This window comes from Chiloscyllium punctatum, chromosome 4 (genome assembly GCF_047496795.1).
Source record: "Chiloscyllium punctatum isolate Juve2018m chromosome 4, sChiPun1.3, whole genome shotgun sequence".
In the NCBI taxonomy this organism is placed as follows: Eukaryota; Metazoa; Chordata; class Chondrichthyes; order Orectolobiformes; family Hemiscylliidae; genus Chiloscyllium; species Chiloscyllium punctatum.
The window spans coordinates 84,566,684-84,592,341 of record NC_092742.1 but is presented as its reverse complement, the minus strand read 5'-3'; the positions used below and the strand labels follow the sequence as shown (position 1 = coordinate 84,592,341).

Genomic DNA, 25,658 nt, shown 5'->3' with positions numbered 1-25,658 from the left:
ACTGCAATAACTCGCATACTCCCCCAACATCAACTTCCAATTCCACAACCTCTACCAGCTATAATGACATGGTCATCAGATGATTGGGAACAGCAGCATACGCAAGTTGCCTCCAAAACACAAACAGTCTTGATTTGGAACTGTGTCGCTGTTCCATCACAGGGTCAAAATCCTGGAACTATCACCCTAGCCATGATTTGGAGATGCCGGTGTTGGACTGGGGTGTACAAAGTTAAAAAAATCACACAACACCAGGTTAAAGCCCAACATGTTTATTTGGAAGCACGAGCTTTCAGAGTGCTGCTCCTTCATCAGGTGGTTAAAGTTAACCTGAGAATGTTAACTTTTTAAAAAGGTTTGTGATTTACATATGAAAGAAGTGAAAAAATCATGGTCATTCTAACAGATGAGAGACTTAACAAACAATCAAGGTATTTTTCAATATATAATTTCAGTTACATCGCAGCGTAAACTTTTGCGATAAATTCTGTGTCTTACAATTGTGTACTCCACAACCACCTGATGAAGGAGCAGCGCTCCGAAAGCTAGTGCTTCCAATTAAACCTGTTGGACTATTAGCATAGACAATCCACCTAATCTGCACAGCTTTGGACTATGAGAGGAAACCAGAGCACCCAGCTGAACAAAGAGACCTCGGAGTGCAGGTTCATAGCTCCTTGAAAGTGGAGTTGCAGCTAGATAGGATCGTGAAGAAGGCGTTTGGTATGCTTTATTGGTCAGTGTATTGAGTACAGAAGTTGGGAAACCATATTGCAGCTGTACGGGACATTGGTTAGACCACTGTTGGAATATTGCATGCAATTCTGGTCTCCTTCCTATCAGAAAGTTGTTATGAAACTTGAAAGGGTTCCGAAAAGATTTACAAGGATGTTGCCAGGGTTGGAGGATTTGAGCTACAGGGAGAGGCTGAACAGGCTGAGGCTGTTTTCCCTGGAGCGTCGGAGGCTGAGGGGTGACCTTATAGAGGTTTACAAAATTATGAGGGGCATGGATAGGATAAATAGACAAAATGAGTCCAGAACTAGAGGGCATAGGTTTAGGGTGAGAGGGGAAAGATTCAAAAGAGACTTAAGGAGCAACTTTTTCACGCAGAGGGTGGTACGTGTATGGAATGAGCTGCCAGAGGAAGTAGTGGAGGCTGGTACAATTGCAACATTTAAAAGGCATTTGGATGGGTATATGAATAGGAAGGGTTTGGAGGGATATGGGCTGGGTGCTGGTAGGTGGGACTAGATTGGGTTGGGATAGCTGGTCAGCATGGATGGGTTGGACCGAAGGGTCTGTTTCCATGCTATACATCTCTATGACTCTATAACCTGGTGTTGTATGATTTTTAACTTTGTATCGCCCTAACAGTACTGTAGATGTACCTACACCCCAAAGGACTTTGCACTTTGCTGCCATCCCTCGAGGGCAATTAGATTTGGGCAATAAATGCCTTAGCCAGTGATACACACATCCCATGAATGTATAAGAATGAGGAGAGTGAGAATAAAAGAGCAGTTTTACAAAAAAAGGATTCTTACATAAACATGCCTGTTAACTGTGTATTACTAACGTTAAGCATTTTAACAATGATAGTAAGTGAGTAAAAAAGCAGAGTTCAGAGAGTAGAGAGATTTGAGGTGACATATTTGGCAATTTATAATGATTTTATTTTGGATTTCTTCAACTAAGCACTAATCAAATTCTTAAGTTAATTTGATTTTGTACCTCTGGCAAGAGGTTTGCACTTGTTGTCTGTAGGCTTGAAGGCTTTTCCAATGACCCACAGGTAGAAGAGGTTTCTGTCTAATCTAACTCAAATTCTGGATAACTTTCACCATGTGGGCAGAGACCAGATACACCTTAGAAACAGATCAATGAAACAGCATTTTTTTTTATTTTTAGAAAGATTAAGAGCCACAATTCAAATTCTTCTCAGAAACCATGCCTGAAATCTTGGTGAAGAGGAAGAGTATGGTGAGAGTGGAGTGTGTTGGATGCCTTAAGTTTTCTGTGGAAGCTAGCGGTTCTTTCTTTAGACTGTTTATAAATGCAGGCATGTTCACTGCACACATATCAAAATCTCAACAGGGAATTTAGTTATTTCCAATTCACTGCAGCACAATATTTAAAATATTTGTTCTATTTGGTTGCATTTAACTAAGGCGGCCTAGAACTATTATTTTAATTTCTGAATGAAATGCTTTTGTAACTTCAAGTATTAAGTAAATAGGCTGTCACAGTTGCAATCAGTTGGTCATGAAATGTTTCGCACACTGCCCTGCCTACGTGTATAGATATTTAAAACATTAGGGAGAGCCAAGGGCTCTCAGAGAACAAAATCAATTCTCTACATAAATGGATGTAACTAAGAAGAATGATGGGCTGAGAGAGACAAGAGAAAACTTTGGATTTACAATAGATGATTTTTCAAGTCCACTAACTTCTCCATTAGAGCATCACATTTGCAGTTGATCTTTTTTTTGTCCTTCCTGCAACTGATTTGAAAGATTATTTCTGATATCCATTACTCTTTGAGTACAAGGTTTTTTTTCCTCACGGAAATCAGTCTGAACTATATGGTCAAATTCCTACTTGGATTTATTATCATTAAGTTCACCGGAACAATCATATATAAAGGAGATTGATGAATTTGATATGATTTAGTTTAAAATATCATTGTACTGAAAATATTTTAAAATCTAACAATTTGCAAAAAGATCTAATATCTTGTATGCAATTGACTTTTCTTATTAAAGGGGTTTGCTTGAAAAAATGACAGCAATCAAAGAATTGGAAAAGTAGCAAGTATTCCAAATTTCAGGTCTCCATCCATTCTAGAAATTCATTTGGTGGAGTAATGATTGATCAGTCGATCAGCCTCCCTCCAGCCCGACAGCAGTGCTCCATGGCTGGTGCTGTGGTAGCTCCGATGTGTTGCTTCACCAGCAAATAAAATCTGCATCGTCTAGAATCAGAGGGACATGATTTAAGTTGCAACAGCTAAGCATTTTTTCATGATTTTATAACGTAGATTCATCAGCATGAGGGATGACAATATTGGAGTGAGTGCAATATTTTCCATTTACCATGCAACAAGCGATCAGTCTAATTGTTTAATAGAGACCTCAATACCACATCTTCAGCTAACGTAACTCATTTGTAGCCTCCAGCAGTCTGTTTTTATTTCAAATTTTCAGCATTTACAGTACTTTATGTTTATTTCGGATATTACTAAGTTATTTTTATTATTAATACAGCTGTGACCAATATTTGTGATATGAATAACAACTACTTGTGCATGACACCCTATTGAAGAACAACAACCAGGAGCCTTCAGGAGTAGGTTAGAGAGAATCGCATTCACATCTACACTGTGCTTACGTACATCTGTAACAACTAAATGTATTTAGTTGGTAAGATTATCTCTGGATATACATGCAGCATTTTACAGAAGCTTGGAACATTATGACAGAAAAAATATTCATTGGATGTTCAGAAAGTTATTAAACCTAGCAAAAAAAAAGTTTAAGTCTTTACTTTGCATTGAATGAATTGAAGACCATCAACTGCAAGATACCATCTAAGCCATATATCATCCTGACTTGGATACATTCCTTTATCAGTACTGCATCAATGCAATGGCATTTCCCATCATTGACATTCTGGGAGCACAATCGCTATAAAAACTGCTATGATTCATAAAATCATACACTACAAAAGAGGCTCTTCAACCCATCGAGTCTGCACCATTAAAGTCTACACTAAATCTACTAATCCCACTTTCCAGCACATGGCCCATATCCTTCAATATTGTGACACTTAAAGCGCTCATCAAAGTACTTCCTTAAAGGTCAGGTTTCTCTCCTCAACTACCCTTCCAGGTTATGTGTTTCAGATTCCCAGCACTTTCTGGGTGAAAATAAATGCCTCAGGTCCCCTATAAACCGCTTGCCTTTCACCTTTAAATTGTGCCTCCTTGTTATTGACCCCTAAATTAAGGGGAACTGTTGGTTTCTATCCACTCTGTCCATTACACCTCCCCCCCCCCTCCCTTTGTCTTATGCACCTTAATGAGGTCCCCTCCAGCTTTTATTGTTCTAAAGAAAACAACCTGAACTTATCCTGCCTTTCTTCATAACTAAACCGCTCCCACCATGACAACACCTTGGTGAACATCCTCTGCACTCCTTCTGGCATAATCATATCCTCCCTATAGTGTGGTGACCCAAAGTGCACCTAGTATTCCAGTCATGGCCTAACTTAAGTTTTGAACAACTCCAACATAACCTCCCTGTTCTTATAGTCTATGCCATTACTGATAAAGCCAAGTGTCTTGTAAGCTGTCTGAACTACTCTATTAACTAGTCCTGCCTTCACAGATGAGCACCACAAGATCTTTCTGTTCCTCTGAGCTTTCTAATGCTCCGTCATTCATTGAGTACTCCCTTGTCGTCTTCTAAAGTGCATCATTTTACACTTTTAAGGATTAAATTCTATCTGCCACTCATCTGCCCACTGACCAACCCATCTATATCTTCCTACAACCTAAAACTATTAAACACCTGGCTAATTTTCATGCCATCTGTAACCTTACTTATCATCTACCCACATTGTCACCTATGAGGAGTCACAGAGTCATACAACACTGGAACAGACCCTTCGGTCCAACTCATCTACACCAACCAGACATTCCAATCTGACCTAGTCCCATTTGCCAGCATTTGGTCTATATCCCTCCAAACCCTTCCTATTCATATACCCACCCAAATGCCTTTTAAATGTTGTAATTGTACCAAGCTCCATCACTTCCTCTGGCAGTTCATTCCATACATGCACCAACCTCTGCATGAAAAAGTTATCCCTCAGGTCCCTTTTAAATCTTTCCCCTCTCACCTTAAACCTATGTCTTCTAATTTTGGACTTCCTCATACTAAAGGGACCCAGCACAGATCCCTATTGTATGTCATTGTACACTGGCCTCCAGTCATATAAACAATCTTCTATCACTACCCTCTGTTTCTTACTGCTATGCCAATCCAACTTGCCAAATTACCCTGGATCCTATACGCTTTTAACCTCTTTATCAGTCTCCCATGTGGGACCTTATCAAAGGCTTTGTGAAATCCATATAACCTACACCAATTTTACTACTCTCATCTACACAACTGATTACCTCCTTGAAAAGTTAACTCAAAATTATTAGGCATGACCTCCAAAGCCATGCTGACTATCCCTGTTTAAACCTTGCCACTCCAAGTAGATATCAATTCCCTCCTTTAGAGTTTTTTCCAATAGTTTCCCCACCACTGCTGTGAGGTTCATGGGTATATAATTCCTTGGCTTCTCTCTACCACCCTTCTTGAAAAGTAGAACCACATTGGCTGTCCTTCGCTGTGTCCAGAGAAGAATTAAAAGTTTGGTTTGGAGCCCCTATAATGTCCTCTCTCATCTCTCACAGCAGCCTGGGTTACAAGTCATCTGGAGCTGGTGATTGGTTCAACTTTAAGCCCGCCAACACTTCTAATACCTTCCCATTTCCTATGCCAAATTGCTCAAGAAGCTCACAGTCCCTCTTCCTGAATCGTGTGTCTATGTCCTCAGTTCCCAAAGTGAAGACAGATGTGAATTATTTATTTAACACTCAAGTAACGTCCTCTGGCTCCACACACAGATTGCTCCTTTGGTCCCTATTGGGCCTACTCTTTCCCTGATTACACTATTCCCCTTAATACACTTAAAGAATATTTTGGTATTTTCGCTAATCTTAGTCTCCAGTGTTTTTTTCATGCCCTCTCTTTGCTCCACTATTCATCATTGATTTCTCTTAGAAACTATGAATTGTTGATGAACATAACCCTGCCTACATTTCCTACATTCTGTAAAGAATCCAGAGGCCAGCATTACTGTGATGTATTTCTATAGTCTCCATTATCTGCTATCACTATCTATTTATGTTTGTAATTGTGTGTGATAGTGAGTGTGGTGTCTTTGCTGTTGGTAAACATAAGGTTTCATTGAAAATTGGCTTTTAATTATACTTATGCAAGGCTTGACATAGAACCACCCCTCAATAGTTCTGATACTTGTGAATTTACATCATTAATGATGTAGAATATCCTATTATATATTAACATTGAACCTTTACACTGCAGGTTAAAGATCTGTGAGCAGACCAGCTAAACGGGATTCCCTCTGTGCTTCCTATTCTGTGACTCCTGTTCCATATAATACACATGTGAACACTGAGTTAGAATAAGACTGGGCTCAATTGATTGGTTTACATTGATTTTCTGCTATGTCTTAGATATTAAGAATAGCCACTTGTGTCGCGTATTGGAGGCCAAGAAGGTGTACTTCTGCTCCTGGTCTAAAACTTAAAGAAGGCTGGAGGGAGATAGAAGTACTAATATGAGTAAACTGTTTGGTTATTTAGAATTCTAAGAATGATACATCAACCTTCATGTCAGACTGTTAAACAGTGAGACTTACCGGAGAAGAAGTTCCCTCTTTTGCCTGTGGTAAGGGTTCAGTCAGTGTGTCAATCATGTCTCCAGTTGAATTGATGGATATGTGGGAGTAGGAACCCCGAGTGTAAGGGTTACTGAACCATTTTGTCACAAAAGCATTTTTTGGTGCAGGCAGTGAAGGTCTCCCTAGGAAATATTACAATGGTAGTTAAAGTAGACCTCACAAAAAAAATGCCCAAATAATTACTGCCAAAATCATATTCCAGATACTGCATTTATGCAACAAAGGCAAAAAGTGCTGGCAACAGTCTGGCACCATCTAAACAGAGTTCATCTTTCAACAGAATTGGGAAATGTTAGAGGTGGACAACTATTAAACAAATGGAACATCAGAATGAAAGCAAAGAGCTGATTGAGAACAAAAGGGAAGATCTATAATAGGATGGAGGGCAGGAGTGGTTGAGTGACAAAAGATACAATGGGTTAAGTGAAAGTGCAATGAGACAAAGAAGCCTCATTAGAATTGTTTGACACCTGCTGACATTTTTCTAATTTAATGTCAAGATTGGACATTGGTGAAGCTTCTATTGAGAATTATTATCATACATGTTGGTTTATCAAAGTTAGTTGACCGTGAGCCCATCCAATCTGTTTATTCTGATAGTTCTATCCCATAAATAAACAGATTCCTCAAAGTTCCAAATTCATACCAGTAAATTGTCTGAAAAGTTTGGTGAAATTTGACACTATTTCTTCAGGACTCAGGGATTCCACAAACTCTGCCTCTTTTCCGGAGATTGTTCCCACAAGGACATGACCAAACCTTTGGAACAAAAAGTCAGACATTGGTCAACAGCAATTTTGTTAAATAAAAGGATAACATTTTGTGATAAGCACTTTCAGTCTGTGTTTTCTGTGTTGCCTAATAGCTATACACTTTTAATGCAGCATCTAGGTGCATACTGAATCAGAAAACTCCTTTTATCTTTCAGAAACAATAAACTCAGTTAGAAATTGAGCATGAGAACCTTTGGTGAGATGACAAGCTGGTCAAATTTAAAAATGCAATATATAATTGATACAACATTTTTTCCATTGTGTCCTCTATTGGATGCCCTCACTTGCTGACATGATTCAATGTCCTTCATTAGTATTACTCATTCATGGGGTGAGAGTGTCACTGATTAGGCCAGCATTTATTGTCCAACCCGAATTTAAGAGTCAATCACATTGCTGTGGGTCTGAAGTCACATGTAGGTTGGACCAGGTAAAGATGGCAACTTCTTTCCCTAAAGGGCATTAGTGAACCTGATCGGGTTTTTCCAACATTTCGAAATGGATTCATGGTCACCATTAGAGTCTTAATTCCAGATACTTTCTTCATTGAATTCTGCCTTGGCAGGATTTGAATACAGGTCTCCAGGACATTACTGGAGTCTCTGGATTAATAAGGTAAAAACAATGACTGCAGATGCTGAAAACCAAATACTGGATTAGTGGTGCTGGAAGAGCACAGCAGTTCAGGCAGCATCCAACGATCAGCGAAATCGATGTTTCGGGCAAAAGGGCTTTTGCCCGAAACGTCGATTTCGCTGATCGTTGGATGCTGCCTGAACTGCTGTGCTCTTCCAGCACCACTAATCCAGTCTCTGGATTAATAGTCCAGTGATAATACCACGAGGCCATCACCTCCCTGATAAGCCTAGATATTTAGCATCATGAGCTATTTTATAATGGAGGCCATCACATGCAAGTCTTGCAAAGGCAGAAGTGAAGTGCACTAGACAGCAAACAAAAGCAGCAGGCCTGACTGATTTCCTTCTTCCTCACAAATCATAGATTCTGGGACCAGTTGTAGTGCAACCTGCAAAACCCACACCTCACCCAAAAAGCTTGATTCTAAGCTGACTCAGTATTCAACATTTCTCTGGTTTGTGTAGGTCAAGATCACACAAAATAGCACAGATACCAACAAAGCTTTCAATGAAACTCAATGAGCATGTTTTATGCAATATTGATTGTGAGTAATCTTTCTAAATTTAAGATTAGAGATGGCATGTAATTTGTGATACAATTAATTGTGCAATAGATAGATTCCCTACAAAATTGCAACATTTATATTGGGGATTTAAGGGAAAATATCCCATGACACTTAGTGCAAATGTAATTAGGAAAAATTAGGAAGATGATCACAGATGGGATACCAGGAATGATGACAGGAATACTGCCTTAAGGAGGGTTCCAAAGCAAGAGAAGGAAATGGGAGGGGGGGGGGGGGAAGGCTTGACCTGCATTTACCCTGTTTATCCCAGTAAGGATTTTCTTTGTTTGAATGAGATTACTTCACATTCCTCTAAAGTCCATGGAATACAGGCTCAGTCAATTTAAACTTTGCTCACAGGACAATTTCTCCTTCCCAAGAAGTATTGTGGTGAGTCTTTATTGCAACCCCTCTATGGGAAGTATGTATTTCCTTAAGGAGATCAAAACTGTACATAATACTGCATGGTCTCACCAAGACTATACATAATTGAAGTAAGACATCTCTGCTCCTACATAAAAGTCCTCTCTTAGTAAAGGGCAACATTCCACAGAGTTATAGAGTCATTGAGATATACAGCATGGAAATAGACCTTTCAGTCCAACTTGTCCATACCAACCAGATATCCTAAATTAATTTAGTCAAATTATCCAGCACTTGGCCCATACCCCTCTAAATACTTCTTATTCATATACCCATCCAGATGCTTTTTAAATGTTGTAATTGCACCAGCCTCCTCCACTTCCTCAGGCAGCTCATTCCATACGTGCCCCACCCTCTGCGTGAAAACATTGCCCTTAGGCCTCTTTTAAATCTTTCCCCTCTCACCCTAAACCTATGCCCTCTAGTTCTGGACTCCCCCTTTCCAGGAAAAAGACCTTGTCTATTTATCCTATCCATGCCCCTCATGATTATAAACCTCTATAAGGTCACCCCTCAGCCTCCAGTACTCCAGGGAAAACTGCCCCAGCCTATTCAGCCTCACCCTATAGCTCAAAGCCTCCAACCCTGGCAACATCCTTGTAAATCTTTTCTGAACCCTTTCAAGTTTCACAACATCCTTCCTGTAGGAGGGAGCTCAGAATTGCACACAATATTCCAAAGATGACCTAACCAATGTCCTGCACAGCCACAACATCACCTCCCCAACTCCTATTCTCATTGCACTGACCAAAAAAGCAAGCGTACTAAATGCCTTCTTCAACATCCTATTCTGTTACTCCGCTTTCAAGGAACTATGAACATGCACTTCGAGGTTTCTTTGTTCAGCAACATTCCACTGGTCCTTAAGACTATTAGTAGCTTCAAAGTTCAACGCTTCCCAACTTTGCACTACTTCAAAAAATCTCCATATCTATGGGTTTGCCTAAAAGTGGATAACTTTGCCTTTCTCCAAGGATTAAGGTTGTTTGGGTTGTGTGGCAGTGGTAGAAGGCTTAATGGAGAGATTCAAATGTATTGAAAGATGGGCACAAATTGTGAAACAACAATTGCTGAAGGATTTTGGAGAGGATGGTGAGGTAAAAATAGAATATTAGCTGTCAATGAGAAAGGAGGTCAAGTGTTGTAACCGTAAAGTCTATCATTATAAACTGCTGCAGAATGCCTCAGTACTCATTTTCAATTTTCCTTTGCCTCTTGCTCCCCCTGCTGGTACTATAACCTTTACATGTGGTCATCCATTCAAACATAAGGAGAGGCAGAATATTCTGAACTAGGGATTGAACAACAAAGATAAACTCTAAGGACTCCATACTTATTTTGTTATTTCTTTCAATGCTCCAAATAATCGATTAGCGCAGAGTAAACAAGTCACTAGTACTTCAAGAATGAGGGTATTGTCCAATACAATTATGGTAGCAGTGAAGGTTGATGTCATGTCCTCTCAAATATTCGATGCTACATGCCACCATTTTACTTGACAGAGATGGGCAGCTTTTACACATTAAGACAGATTGTTGCCAGAAACCTTCTTGTGGTTGCATCTTTGATGTAGATAGTTGACTCTTCTGAATAAGAACAGGGAATTAAAAGGCATATTTTGATTATAAATCCTTAACCTTTACTTACAAAATAAACCTTTAAAAGCAGTGTCTAATCACATTTAAAATTCTTTTTCCTAACTCATTGACAAATCAAAACAGAAAAAAAATTTATCCAAATGTTAAGATTACTGTTCACACGGCTTTGTTGCTGGATTAGTAACCCAGAGTGGTGAGATCAGCAGTCAGAGAATTTAAATTCAGTTAATTAAATACATCTGAAATAAAAATTGTTTGTGTCTGTAATAGTAACCATGTTGCACTAACCTCAAAATTGCAGTATTGTCATAAAAAATAGTTTACTCTCTTATGTTGCAGAAATTAACCTGTTCCTAGCCAGTCTGGCCTATATGCCATTTCAAAGCCCCAGCAATAGGGTTAACTCTTAAGTCTTACCTAGCCTTGCCATCATTTAAAAATGACAGACTGCAAAGAATCAAGAAGTTAGTTCAATCATCATCTTCTCAAGGGCACCTCATGATGGGCAATAAATACTGGACTTGCCAACTAAGTCGTCACCCCATGAATAAATAAATTTAGAAAATAAGTTACTGTTAAACATTATTATCATAATTTTTGTGAAAAGAATTGCTTATCTCTGGCATTATAAATCTTGCATTCTCATCAACAACATAGAATTGTGAAAAACCCAAACTTTCAAAAATTTGCCAATGATACATGGAGCAATAATTTGCAATGCTTTTGATAGAGAACTGTCAGCATTTGCTGTCATTAGATTAGATTACCTACAGTGTGGAAACAGGCCATTTGGCCCAACAAGTCCACACCGATCCTCTGAACAGCAACCCCCCGCCCACCCTACATTTATCCCTAACATTATGGGCAATTTAGCATGGCTAATTCACCTGACCTGTATATCTTTGGACTGTGAGAGGAAACCTACACAGACACAGGGAGAATGTAGGTAAAAACAATGACTGCAGATGCTGGAAACCAGATTCTGGATTAGAGGTGCTGGAAGAGCACAGCAGTTCAGGCAGCATCCGAGGAGCAGGAAAATCGACGTTTCGGGCAAAAGCCCTTCATCAGGAATACAGGCAGAGCACCTGACGGGTGGAGAGATAAATGAGAGGAGGGTGGGGGTAGGGAGAAAGTAGCATAGAGTACAATAAGTGAGTGGGATTGGGGATGAAGGTGATAGGCCAGGGAGGAGGGCGGACCGAATAGGTGGAAAAGAAGATAGGCAGGTAGGACAAGTCATGGGGACGGTGCTGAGCTGGAAGTTTGGAGCTGGAGTGAGGTGGGGTAAGGGGAAATGAGGAAGCTGTTGAAGTCCACATTGATGCCCTGGGATTGAAGTGTTCCGAGGCGGAAGATGAGATGTCTGGTGGTGAGGGAACGGCGGTGAAGGAGGCCCAGGACCTCCATGTCCTCGGCACAGTGGGAGGGGGAGTTGAAATGTTGGGCCACAGGGCGGTGGGATTGATTGGTGCGGGTGTCCCAGTGATGTTCCCTAAAGCGCTCTGCGAGGAGGCATCCAGTCTCCCCAATGTAGAGGAGACCGCATCGGGAGCAACGGATACAATAAATGATATTGGTGGATGTGCAGGTAAAACTTTGATGGATGTGGAAGGCTCCTTTAGGGCTTTGGATAGAGGGGAGGGAGGAGGTGTGGGTGCAGGTTTTGCAATACGTGCGGTGGCAGGGGAAGGTGCCAGGACGGGAGGGTGGGCTGTAGGGGGGGCGTGGACCTGACCAGGTAGTCATGGAGGGAATGGTCTTTGTAGAAAGTGGATAGGGGTGGGGATGGAAATATGTCCCTGGTGGTGGGGTCCGTTTGGAGCTGGCGGAAATGTTGGCAGATGATTTGGTCCGTTTGGAGGTGGCGGAAATGTCGGCGGATGATTTGGTCCATTTGGAAGTGCAAACTCTACACAGACAGTTGCCCAAGGCCAGGATCGAACCCATGTCCCTGGTGCTGTGAGGCAACAGTGAGGCAACACTGAGCCACCATGCTGCCTCTACGATTGCATCTGTCTGTCCCTTCAGGATGTAGCAGGAATACAGATGAACGTGGAAATCCTGAAGTTTATTTTATTATTCATTCACAGGATGAGGCCAATACGTTTTGTCCATCCCAGAGGACTGTTAAGAGTCAACTGTGGTTCTGGAGTTACATGTAGTCCAGACCAGGTAAGGATAGCAGGATTCTTCCCTAAAGGACATTAGTGAACCGGATAAGTTCTGGTCTGTCATTCACATCTCTGCCACAGATTCCTCTCATACCCCTCACTCACGAAGTTTGCAATCCAAGAAATACATTGATTGGGTGAAATTTTTCCATTTTACCTATGGCTGTTAAAAAGTCTTTAAAATGTTATTCCTGACCCAAAGCTCTGTAACTACAAGGTTCCAAATACCTGCTATCCTTAACATAAGGAAGTGTTCCCTAAATTTATTCCTTTCACTTTGACTCTGACCCAAGTCTTATACTCCCAATGTAGAAGAAATAGCTTCTCCTGATCTATCATATCTATTCCTGCTAAGATTTAATCAAGTGACTCTCTAACCCTCTAAATTCAGGGAATATAAACACGGTCTGTGCATCGTCTCCTCGAAATTTAATCCATAAGGGTCTAAATACATTTTGGATAAAGCTTCACTGCATTCCTTCAAGGCCAATATATCCATCCTAAAATGTGATGACCAGAACTACTCCACTATAACCAAGCCTTTCTATAGCTTAAACATGAATTCTGTCCCCTTCTGTTCTAAGCTCTTATGAGGTACAGTTCACAACATTTTGATTTCACCAATAATTCTGCTCAATGTAGGTGTATCATACACTTTGAATTTCTGATAAAAATGCAAAGGCATTACTGCAGAACATGTACTGCTGCTGTACAGATGGGAGTTTTACTTTAGTACCTTTCAGGTGGCCTGATCACATAAATGACTGGAACACGTCTCCACCACTCAACCAGGTTGGGTTTCTGGACAGACAATGGGGTCTCATCCTCCCAAACCAATCCAATTATGTCTGTATTTTCATCCCAAAATGGCGCCTCATACTCCAGGTAAATCTTATTCATTGTACCAAAGCCCATGTTTTGAATAGCATGCTGATACTTCTTGGGAAGGCTTGGCTGAAACAATGACTGGCTATTTGCCTTTAGACAACCTGTGAATGTGAATAGAAAATAAATGACACTTTAAACATCATCCCTTTGTCATAATTACTCCATTGTTGCTTAAATTAACCATTTTACTACCGGCACATTATTTCCTTGTGTTGTTTGTTATTGTTAACATTTTGCTCGCACCCAATCGTGATAAAAACAGGGACCAATAATATGATGGGCATGGATAGGATAAATAGACAAAGTCTCTTCCCTGGTGGGGGAGTCCAAAAGTAGAGGGCATAGATTTAGGATGAGAGGGGAAAGATATAAAAGAGACCTAAGGGGCACTCAGAGGGTGGTACGTATATGGAGGAAGTGGAAGTGGTGGAGGCTAGTACAACTGCAACATTTAAAAGACATCTGGATGGTTATATGAATAGGAATAGTTTGTAGGGATATGGGCCGGGTGCTAGCAAATGGGACTAGATTGGGTTGGGATATCTGGTCGGCATGGACGAGTTGGACTGAAGGGTCTGTTTCCATGCTGTACAGCTCTATGACTCTATGTCTCTATGACAGTAAATCTACCTAATTCTTTGAAAAATGTTTAGCAAATCATGTTAACCCTAACTATTGAGACATTTACTAGTGTACAAACTACTGATTTTTGATCTCTACTGTTGCTGCTTCCAAATAATTTAGCATTAATTTTACTCTTTTCTTTTACAAACTGATGTGATTCATTGTAAATTTTCTAACAATCTATAATCTTTAAACTCATCCTTTCAAGTTTCCTCACCCTTTTCACAGGTGGATATTATTTTGAGAAGAATGATCTTTTGAACCTGTTGAGAAAATTCAATTATCAGAGGTTACATAGGACTTTGGTGAAGCCTCTTCTGGAGTACTGTGTCCAGTTTTTGTCTCCATGTTATAAGAAGGGTACTATTAAGCTGGAAGGGTTCAGAAAAGATTCAGCAGAATGTTGCCAGGAATGGAGAGGCTGGGACTTTTTTCACAGGGGTGTGGGAGGTTGAGGGGTGACCTTATTAGAATTAGAATCCCTACAGTGTGAATCCCTACTTCGGCCCAACAAGTCCACACCGACCCTCTGAAGAGTGACCCACCCAGACACATTCCCCTACCCTATATTTCCCCCTGACTACACAGTGGGCAATTTAGCATGGCCAATTCACCTGACCTGCACATCTTCAGATTGCGGGAGGAAACCCACACAGACACAGGGAAAATGTGCAAACTCCACAAAGATAGTCATCCGAGGCTAGAATCGAACTTGGGTCCCTGGCATTGTGAGGCAGCAGTGCGAACCACTGAGCCATCATGCCACCAAGTTTATAAAATACTGAGAAACATCAGAGGCTGAGGGGTGACCTTATAGAGGTTTATAAAATGATGAGGTACATGGATAGGGTGGGGTGGGAGAGTCCAAAACTAGAGGGCAAGGGTGAGGGGTGAAAGATTTAAAAGAGACCTAAGTGGCAACTTTTTCACACAAAGGGTGGTACTTGTATGGAATGAGCTGCCAGAGGAAGTGGTGGATGCTCATATGATTACAACATTTAAAAGGTATCTGGATGGGTATACGAATAGGAAGGGTTTAGAGGGATATGGGCCAAATGCTGGTAGATGGGACTAGATTAATTTAGGATATCTCGTTGGCATGGATGCATTGGACCTAAAGGTCTGTTTCCGTGCTTTATATCTCTACAATTCTATGACTGTTTGAGGGGCATAGATAAGGAGAATAGCAAAGGTCCTTTCCCTAGGATATTGGATTTCAAAACTAGGGAGCATACTTTTAAGGTGAGGGGAGAAAGATTTTAAAAAGACACGAGGGACAAGTTTTTTACACAGAGATTGGTTTGAGCATTGAATAAACCTCCAGAAGAAGTGTGGATGAGAGTGCAGTAATAGTATTTAAAAGACATTTTGATAAGCACATGAATAAGAAATCTTTGGAGGAATATCTGCCAAACGTAGGCAGGTAGGATGAGTTTAGTTTGGGATTAGGGTCTGGTTGGATCGATAGGTCTGTTTCTGTGCTGTATGACTCTGTGATTTTATGACTGTGGCTTCCAAGTGTTTTTTTTTTGTGCAACCAATTAGGTGAAGAATTAATGAATCACTGGTTGGGTATCCCTGGTACTCTTTGATTCCAACTCCTATTCCAGTTTATTTTCTGGCCGAAATATGTATCAATTGATAATTAAGTGAACACTTGGATGATGAAGCTTGTTAACCAAAGGTTATTTGCAAAATTTATGTGAGGGGATAAAATGGATTGGACCAGCTCCTATTGTCTCTCTGCTACATTTAATTGACAATAGTCTTTGGACCTGACATGACAAACACCATCAAACCATGCCAATATTCTGAAGAATTTGTAAGGATTACAATTTTTCTTGTTTCTGTTCACTTCAGAATACATTTGACTTGATCCCTAAGTTAGAATACTTTTCCATAAGAATGCAGAATACTTCCTTTGGCATAACAGTGGCAGTAATAAAATTTATTTGGAGATGCCGGTGTTGGACTGGGGTGTACAAAGTTAAAAGTCACATAACACCAGGTTATAGTCCAACAGATTTAATTGGAAACACACTAGCTTTCGGAGCGACGCTCCTTCATCGGGTGATGACTTGTCCCTCGTGTCTTTTTAAAATCTTTCTCCCCTCACCTTAAAAGTATGCTCCCTAGTTTTGAAATCCAATATCCTAGGGAAAGGACCTTTGCTATTCTCCTTATCTATGCCCCTCAAACAATCGTAGAATTGTAGAGATATAAAGCACGGAAACAGACCTTTTGATCCAATGCATCCATGCCAATGAGATATCTTAAATTAATCTAGTCCCATCTACCAGCATTTGGCCCATATCCCTCTAAACCCTTCCTATTTATATAGCCATTCAGATACCTTTTAAATGGTGTAATCATATCACCCGATGAAGGAGTGTCACTCCAAAAGCTAGTGTGCTTCCAAATAAACCTGTTGGACTATAACCTGGTGTTGTGTGAGTAATAAAATTGTTATTGTACTGTGAGCCAAACTAAAGGGATCCCATCAAACTGAAACTGATGGTCCAATTACAAGATACATATTTTGAAGAAATTACTGTGGATCATCATTAGTCTTGGCTTTAAAAAATAATTCGAGCTCAGTGGAATGGTTCACTGAGAAAATAGTTACCCAGTGAAATGGTTACGATGACGTGGTCAGCTAGAATGTGATTTCCATCTTCACACACCACTCTGACTGGATACAGTGAAGTGTCCTCCGATTTGAAGTTTCCATCCCATTGGATTTGTTTAACTGGCCTCTCCAGCAACAGTTTCTCTTCAGGGATAACCTCCAGCAATTTCTGCAAGAGGCTGGGAAACAGTCTGGAATGACACAGCATTTTGTCACCCATTGATAATGCAAACGTAAAGAAAAATCAGCAAAGGCAAACAAGATTATTCCATCCGGATACGGTGAACCCACAGGCAAGCCCTGAACCACTTTGTAATCGTGCTCTTCTCTGGAAGGGTGGGAGGTTAATTTAGGAAGAAGTGAAGGAAATATTTCTCAATTCCGTACCCCTGAATACCACTGATCACCCACACTTGCATCAGTCATCATCAGCACCTCCCCAGGGATATCCCAAGGTGACAAAGGCTACCTCTGGGAGACAGCAACAGTTCATCTCAGCTCCTAATAATTTGTTTATAGTGAGAAATATTCTTAATTCAGAGGAAGTTGTCAGGTTAATTTTACAATGAGTGCAATAAATCTGCACCCTATCCATGCCTTGGCAGTCTAGTCATCATTCTATCCAACTCAATTTGCTTCGTTAAACAGGTTATTTTATTTGAAAGACTTTAGCAACGCTCATGTCTTAAACAGACTCAAAGCTTCCCCTTGTAACTAAGAGCTGGAAAATTGGTCACACTCTTCCAGACCTTTTCCAGATCCTTGATATCGTTTGTCATGGAGAGACCAACAGCATTGGCTATGAACACTGAGAACATTTAACGATGGCATGAGATAAATCCTTAACCCTGAACCTTAACTCTTCATCATGGACACTCCTAGGTTATGCATTAAGCCCAGGTTTTGCAATGAATGATAACCAAATTTGCCTTGTTGATCTAACTTTTGTCAAACAATTTAGATGATATTCCAGCACCCAATTCCCATCAGGATCCTTTAACCTACTGAGTGAAGAAATTTTCAGTCTTCTGAAAATCATCAGACAACTTACAATTATTAATTACCCTTAGAATCATAGTCAGCAGTGAATATTTGAATATGCAAAAAAAATTGATAGATGAGCTCAACTGACAAAAATCGAGTCCACAAGATCAAGTAAGTGTGGGTTTACGCTGTGAGGATGGGAGGGTGGTTTGGCAAATGTTTCCGCTAGATAAGTGGAGCTGCAGGACTAAAATTTTAAAATTCTGTCGAATATAAATGAACAAAATAGTGACTGATTTTTGTTTTGCAACTGTCCAACTTGGGAAGTCAAATCATTTAATCTAGTGAAATGTGACTGGTGAGAAGAAACAGTCCAGTTGATGTTATTAAAGCTATTTAGTTTTTTTTTCACAGGAGTTGAGCAATAGCAGTTCAATGATTATTTCTTTTTGGTTGAGCTTAGTATCTCAGATTGATATACATTTGGGAGATTAGTTTAGGTTTACAGTCCTGAGATAACTAACCAGATAACAATGTGATAATCACCAGTCTCTTTCTGTAAACATTTCAGTGCTGGTATTCTTGCATCAGTGTGAGGGTCATGAGTTCAAATCCCATTCCAGGGAGAGCACGTAACCTTGACTAACGCTTCACTGCAGTGTTGAGGAATATCAATTCTATCAGCTTTCAATGTCCCTGGACTATCTCTGACACCTCGCTCCCCTTCCTGGAAAAATTCTGACAGAATCTGTAACTTAACCTGTAGGCAATCTCTGATACAAATTGCAATATATCCACACAATACAGCAACATTAGTTAACATCACTGAATCCAATAAAATCTTAAAGAGATATAAGATTGTACAAATGTAATTCAATTACTTTTCAAAGATCATAGGAAGTGCAGGTATTATTCATCATCTCATATGGCCAGAAAGGGTCAATTCCCTGGTGATGAACTAGAGTCTGATGTTCACCTAGAACAGGAAAGAATGGTAGGTTCTCCCCCTCAAACAATTCTGCTGAACCACTTAGATTTTCAAGAAACTTGATTATTTTACCAAAAGTACTGCAAGTAGAAGTTTTCAAATGTTGGGGCTTCTAGCTCCGTCATCAAAAAAAAACATCGGTGGACACATCCCTCCCAACCTCTGCACTCTTGCAGGCACTTCCTGCTCCACAGAGTGTTACGTTGCTGGAGACAGGGCTGCCAGCCCTCACTGCTGAGGAAATCTCAAAGAGCAACCTGGAGTCCAGTCTGTTCATCATGCAGCGTCATCAGCACTCCTGGTCCTAAGGATGGGCTCACACAGTGATGAGTGGGATTTGGTGAAGTAGGGAGAGGATGCTGAGGGTCCTGATGGCAAGTCCATACAGAGTGGAACAGTAAGTGGGGCGGCGGTGGGGGGTGGGGGGCAAAGCAGATTTTTTGGAGTGCGAGTATGTACTTGATCTTGAAAGTGGGGTCATTGGACACCACTCCCTTCAAAACTTTCCAAAACCAAGACCAGATCAGAACAATCTTCAATCAGCCTCCCTCTTCATCCTGGATCTACTCTAACAGCCTCAAATTTGGGGCTGGGTGAGAGCATAAGAACTAGGAGCATTTTAGGCAATTCAGCCCCTTGAGCTTGATCCACCATTTGGCTGATCTCACCTCAGCCTCAACCCCATTTTTCTGCTCGCTCCCTATAACTCTTCAATCCATTACTAATTAAAAATCTGTCTACCTCCTCCTTAAATGTACTCAATGTCTCAGCATACTCTGGGGTAGCGAATTCCACAGATTCTCTTTGGGAGAAGTAATGTCTCCTCATTTTTAAGGAAGCAGCCCTCGAGTGGCTAATTATCAGCCACTGTCGGATCACAATTGGTGGGGGGGGAGAGGGGGCATGAGTGTTTGGGCTGCTCAAGGCTTTGCTTCTCCCTCTCATATAATTGCAGACTATTCAGGGGTGGGAAGGAAGCTGGCAGGAAGGTGATCTTGGGACATTCACCCAAAAGATTTGGAAAATTGCCCAGGTATATCCTGTACACTAAACGCAGGAGAAAACCAGCCAATTTACCACCACATCACTCCACTCATTATCATCAGTAAGGTGATGGAAGGTGTCATCAACAGCGCTATCAAGCAGCACTTGTTAGCAATAAATGACTCTGCCACTCAGTTTGGATTCCACCAAGGTCATTCCAGCCTTATTGCAAACATAGATGCAAGACCTGAATTTCAGAAGTGATGTGAGAGTAACCACAGGTAGAGCAAGGAGGCAGCTCCTGAATCCACCCTAGCTAGATCAAGGATCAAACTCAATGCTATCAGCACCGAGCTGATGCACAGCAGCTCTCTCACCAACTGGCCCCTCAAGAACTCTGCGTTGCTATGGCAACACACATTTTTACTTGAATGGTGTAAATTGGAGCCAAATGGATAGTGATGTCAAAGGCTCCAATTTAGTTCCACCATCTGGCTGACCAGGAATTGCTGCTCACATTTGGCATGAAACTTGAAAGGGTTCAGAAAAGATTTATAAGGATGTTACCAGAGTTGGAGAATTTGAGCTATAAGGAGAGGCTGAACAGCCTGGGGCTGTTATCCCTGGACAGTTGGAGGCTGAGGGGTGTATAGGTTTATGGTGAGAGGGGAAAGATTTAAAAGGGACCCAATGGGCAACTTTTTCACGCAAAGGGTGGTGCATGTATGGAATAAGCTGCCAGAGGAAGTAATGGAGGCTGGTGCAATTACAACATTTAAAAGGCATCTGGTTGGGTATATGAATAGGAAGGGTTTAGAGGGATATGGGCCAAGTGCTGGCAAATGGGACTAGGTCATGTTAGAACATCTGATCAGCATGGACGCATTGGACCAAAGGGTCTGTTTCTTTGCTGTACATCTCTGTGACTCTATGTGTTGGTGGATTTCGAAATTGATACTCAGTCCTTTTGGCACTGTTATGAACCTTACCTGGCCATCAATTCCTGGAGTGGATCTTGAATCCAGACCTTCTGGCTCAGAGACAGAGATGCTACTCAATGCTCTACAACAGCTCCATTATAACCACTGAAATGGCTAAAAATATCAATATCAGTTAACATTACATACAGTAAAGATTGTTAAATGTGTTTACTAACCCTGGAGAATTTTGGTCATCACCTTCAATGTTTTTATACTCTCTGTATTCATGAACAGATACATCTCCTAGGCTATTTGTTGCAAGATGGATACATTGCCATTTCATTGACATGCTCAACAAAGCCAATTTCTGTATTCTCAGCTCGTCATGGTCATCAGTCCATTGTTTGAGTAAGGTCTTTACTTCCTCTGAGTAGACTTCAGCAAGGCTTTTAGCTTGAGTGTACCTTTTCTCTTCAGCAAGACAATGAGCACGCCTCAGAATGCTGCTTGCTAGATTTCTCATTTCCTCAGTGAAGTCAGAGTTGAGCAGTTTCTGAGTGTTGGTGAGCACTGACCACTCTGTGCCTGATTTATTGTACACTTGCTGCAGAAGGTCATTTTGTTTGGCCAGTCGAAAAATGGGGTTCTTCATGCTTGCCCCATGAATGTACTGGGCTCCTTCATCGACCACTGATTTACCTGAATGTATTGAGTGAAAATACTTTAATTCAGATGTAACAACTGTGCCAAATGCTTCCTTAATAAATATATTTAAGGATAAACCTAACATCAATGATTTCCCATGGTTTATTTTTTAAATTAAAAGTGCGTGTATTGGAAAGGTCATAAGTCTACATTCTGCAAAAGAACACAGTCCCAGACCCACAAAATTTTTAACTGCGTTAACCATGTGCTTTTGAATTTGTTTTAGGATTTTAAAATATAATTTAAATATCACATCCTGAACCTTAGCTAAATGAATTTTTTGTACACGCTGCTAACTCATAAAGTTTAAATTTCCATAATTTTAACAAGACCATAGGGCTGCTCTCTCACTAGAGACAGACAACTGATAGTGGTTTAAAGTAAGGATCACTACACCTAAGTGAAAGAGAGGGTCCTTCATGGTAATCTCAACCAGGGCAAAAATTGAACTCACACTGTCATATTGCAATGCAAACAGCCATCTAGCCAACTGAACTAACTAATACTGTCACACTGATGGGCCATCAAATGGATCCCACAACTGTATGCTTCAGATTCCTCAAACGAGCAAGGTCATTCATTATTCAATATGAACTCTTAATTCTTAAGTAAAACTCTTGGTTAAGTTTCGAGTTTGACAAATGGTACTATTGTAGGAGGGAAGCAGCACACAGCGGAAAACTGCTTTCAGTTTACGAACACACACACAAAGGACTTGAAAACATTGGGTTTACATTTTTGAGTTGAAGTGGAGATGAATGAACTTCCAGGAGTACAAGGTATTTAATCTTTTTTTATCGTTTTGGTTTATGAACTCTCTGCTGTTTCTGAGAGAGTGTCTGCTAAATGAAGCTAGGACAAGTATTAACTGAACATTTTCAAATGTTACCAGATGTAATTTATTGCATGTGAGTGTATCCACATAAGCAAATGGGACTGGCATAAGTGCAATGGTACTGTCCCTACCTCTGGGCTAGGTGGGCCCAGCTTCAGACCTATCTGCCCCCTGAGGTATGTCACAACTTGCCTGAACATGTTCATTAGAAAGTATCTCAATGTAAGAAAGCTCATGAAGTTATTGTTAGTTCACTGTTTTGCACTTAAAATGTTATACATCCTTGGTTGTTCATCTGATATCCATATTGCCTTTTACAAAGCTATGAAAAATCTACATTCACTCAATAGCATTAAGCGATGGGTGAATGTATTAACTATTTGTCATTGTTAATGCATTTTATCATTTAATCTACCTGAGCAGAGACTTAAAAAAGCCCTGGTCCAATGTTATGTGATTTCCATATTCACACACATTTACTGCTTCATACCAAATGGATAGCTCCTGATCCGTCCTCCAGGCTGACTTGATGCCTCAATAATCTGTACATCAGCGAATCCCTGTTGGTACAATTTTTCAGCAGCCGCCACACCAGCTATCCCAGCTCCAATAATGACCACCTTTGGGATTTTCTTCTTGGGATTCATGCTTCAAAACAGAAGAAAACAAGCACACACACAAATATAGTTACATCACAGTCACCTGGAAAATGGTCATGAGTAAATTGTTGGAGCTTCAGGTTGCTAGGTTTCTAGGTACTGATAGACTATTTCTTGGGGTCTTAAATGAGATAGCTAGTGACATAACTGATGCATTGGTTTTAATTTTCAAAATTCCCTCGAATCAGGAAAGGTTCTATCCCATTGGGAAGGAGTGAATGTAATTCTTGTATTAAAAAATTGAGGAAGATTTAAAGCAGAAAACTTACCTGTTGTTGGGACGATGTTAGAAACTATTGTTAAAGACAGTTTAGCAGGTCACTTAGAAAAGTTAAAGGCAATCAGACAGAGTCAGCATGGCTTTGTGAAAGAGCAATAATTTTTAGTCATCTCATTGGAAATCTTTGAGGAAGTAATATGTGCTGTAAAGAAAAGGGAACTGGTGAATGTACTGTACTTAGGCAATTGTGAGACTCCCACAAAAGGTGGGTAGGGTATAATTAAAATTCACCGGTCACAGGCTGATGACATCATCAGTTCCACAGCTTATATTTAACAGTGAGAGAGGAGGCCCATGGCCTGGGGTGGGGGGCTACATCGGGTCCCAGTAATGGGCCTGGGACTCGAGGGAGATGAGGGTGTCCTGCTGAGCTTGGGTTAGGAAATCACTGTAGCTTCAATCCTCTTTATCTCTCCACTAGCCCCCAACAAATCTCTACGATATCTGTGACTGCCCCTAACGCTGGCAATTTGATGATTCCCAATCCTAATTGCACCATCATCGGTGGTTGCGCGTTCAGCTGCCTGAGTTCTGGAATTCTCCCCCTAAACCTCTCTGCCTCACTTTCCTCCTTTTGAGAGCTACCTCTTCGAATAAGCTGTTGGTCACCCGCCCTAGCAAAAAGGCTCGGTATTAAATATTTTCTATAATGCTTCTGAAGGTTTGAGGACATCTTGTTACACTCCAGGCTAATGAATAAATTATCATCCAACTCAACTCTGACTGTGTGAAGTCAATGCTAAATAGCTGCTGCTTATAGTATTTGTTGTAGTCTGGGAGCACCACCCTGCTATTCAAGAATATCAAGGAAGCTCTGACCTTGCCTGGTCCTGACAGATTATTCAGCCTCTCCCTCACACTCAACAACCCTCCCAAATGACTGCTATGAAGTGACCTCACGAGTACTTCATTCCAGCCAGAAGGCTGTTAGTCTGGCTGACTATCAAGTGAGAATTTGCAACATTTCTTTTTAAGCAAGCCCCTATTGTTGTGATTGGTTGGGCCATTATGTCCCAGTCTTGCTGCGTTGTGGACCCCTGTGCCTTCCTGAACCCTCCCTGTCTTTCCAATATTATACAAGAAGTAATTTACACGTCAAACAACTTCACCAGCAACATCCAGCTCTTTAGTGTTTAATTTCTCCAGCAGTTACAATTACTATCATTATGAGTGTGGAACTTCTTTTCCAGTAGATACTAGCTCTCAGTTGCTATGCTGTTATTAACTGTTGAGTTTGTGAATAGCATTCATTTTACATTTTTAGATATAGCTCACTCTATGTTGTCTTATTTTATTGTGAACCAAGCCCTGTGCTTTACTTTATAAATATTCCCAATTCAGATGAGGAAAATTATAGACTGTCCTATTATTTTGGAATGAAAGATTACCCCAACAGTTGGAGTTTCGATTGGATACGTCTGAATAGAGAAGGATAATTGCACATAAGCAATCCACTCGATACCACAATTTCTTTTAAATAGGGTGAGTTTAGCTGATTCAAGGCTTTAATTACATACAACTGTTATTTTGAGCAAGGGCTCCCAGTGACCTCAGTCACAAATCTGCTGATTAGATTTGTTTGCAGCCAGTATTCCTTGTTCAAAAAGAGAATTTTTAATAATCACAGGTGGATAGGGTGGTTAAGACGGCATTTAGCACACTTGCCTTCATTGCTCAGACCTTTGTATAGGAGTTGGAATGACATATTGATGTTTTACAGGGCTTTGGTGAGAACTTCTCTGGAGTACTGTGTGTAGTTCTGGTCATCCTGTTATAAAAAGTTTATAATTAACCTGGAGAGAGTTCGGAAGAGATTCACCAGGGTGTTACCAGGAGTTATGTTATGGGGAAGAAATGGATGGGGTTGGGACTCCCAATGGAGAATAGGAAGTAAAGGGGTGACCTTGTAGAGGGTGTGGGATTTCAAGACTAGGGGCATATTTTTAAGTTTAGAGGAGAGAGAGTTAAAGGCAGACATGAGGAGCAATGTTTTTTACCCAGAGAGTAGTTCCACAGTGTGTGGAATGAATTTCCAGAGGAAGTGGTGAATGTGGGTACAATTACAACATTGAAAGGACATTTGAATGAGTACATAAATAAAAAATGTTTGGAGGGGTATGGGCCAAACATAGGTAGGTAGACTAGTTCAGTTTGGGATCATAGATGGCATGGACTGGTTGGACTGAATGAGGTAAAAACGATGACTGCAGATGCTGGAAACCAGATTCTGGATTAGTGGTGCTGGAAGAGCACAGCAGTTCAGGCAGCATCCAAGTAGCTTCGAAATCGACATTTCGGGCAAAAGCCCTTCATCAGGAATAAAGGCAGTGAGCCTGAAGCATGGAGAGACTGAATGGTCTATTTCTGTGCTGTATGACTCAATGACTCTTAAAATATGACTCGTAGTAAAGAAGAGAGATCTGGTTGAGGTGTATAGGTTTATGAAGGGT

General features: G+C 40.7%; 1 protein-coding gene across 1 annotated transcript in view; it reads right to left on the bottom strand.

Annotated features, from left to right (window-relative positions):
* Positions 1–241: 241 nt before the first annotated feature.
* The window catches only part of LOC140476493 (uncharacterized), a 68,986-nt gene continuing 43,569 nt past the window's right edge, over positions 242–25,658 (bottom strand). The window contains exons 9-15 of the mRNA XM_072569201.1: positions 22,760–22,917; positions 20,966–21,428; positions 16,851–17,044; positions 13,449–13,701; positions 7,187–7,299; positions 6,499–6,662; positions 242–2,974 (exon numbers count right to left, since the gene is read on the bottom strand). Of these exons, the coding sequence (XP_072425302.1) occupies positions 2,852–2,974; positions 6,499–6,662; positions 7,187–7,299; positions 13,449–13,701; positions 16,851–17,044; positions 20,966–21,428; positions 22,760–22,917 (1,468 nt within the window). The 3' untranslated portion in view covers positions 242–2,851. The remainder of the gene's footprint in view (positions 2,975–6,498; positions 6,663–7,186; positions 7,300–13,448; positions 13,702–16,850; positions 17,045–20,965; positions 21,429–22,759; positions 22,918–25,658) is intronic.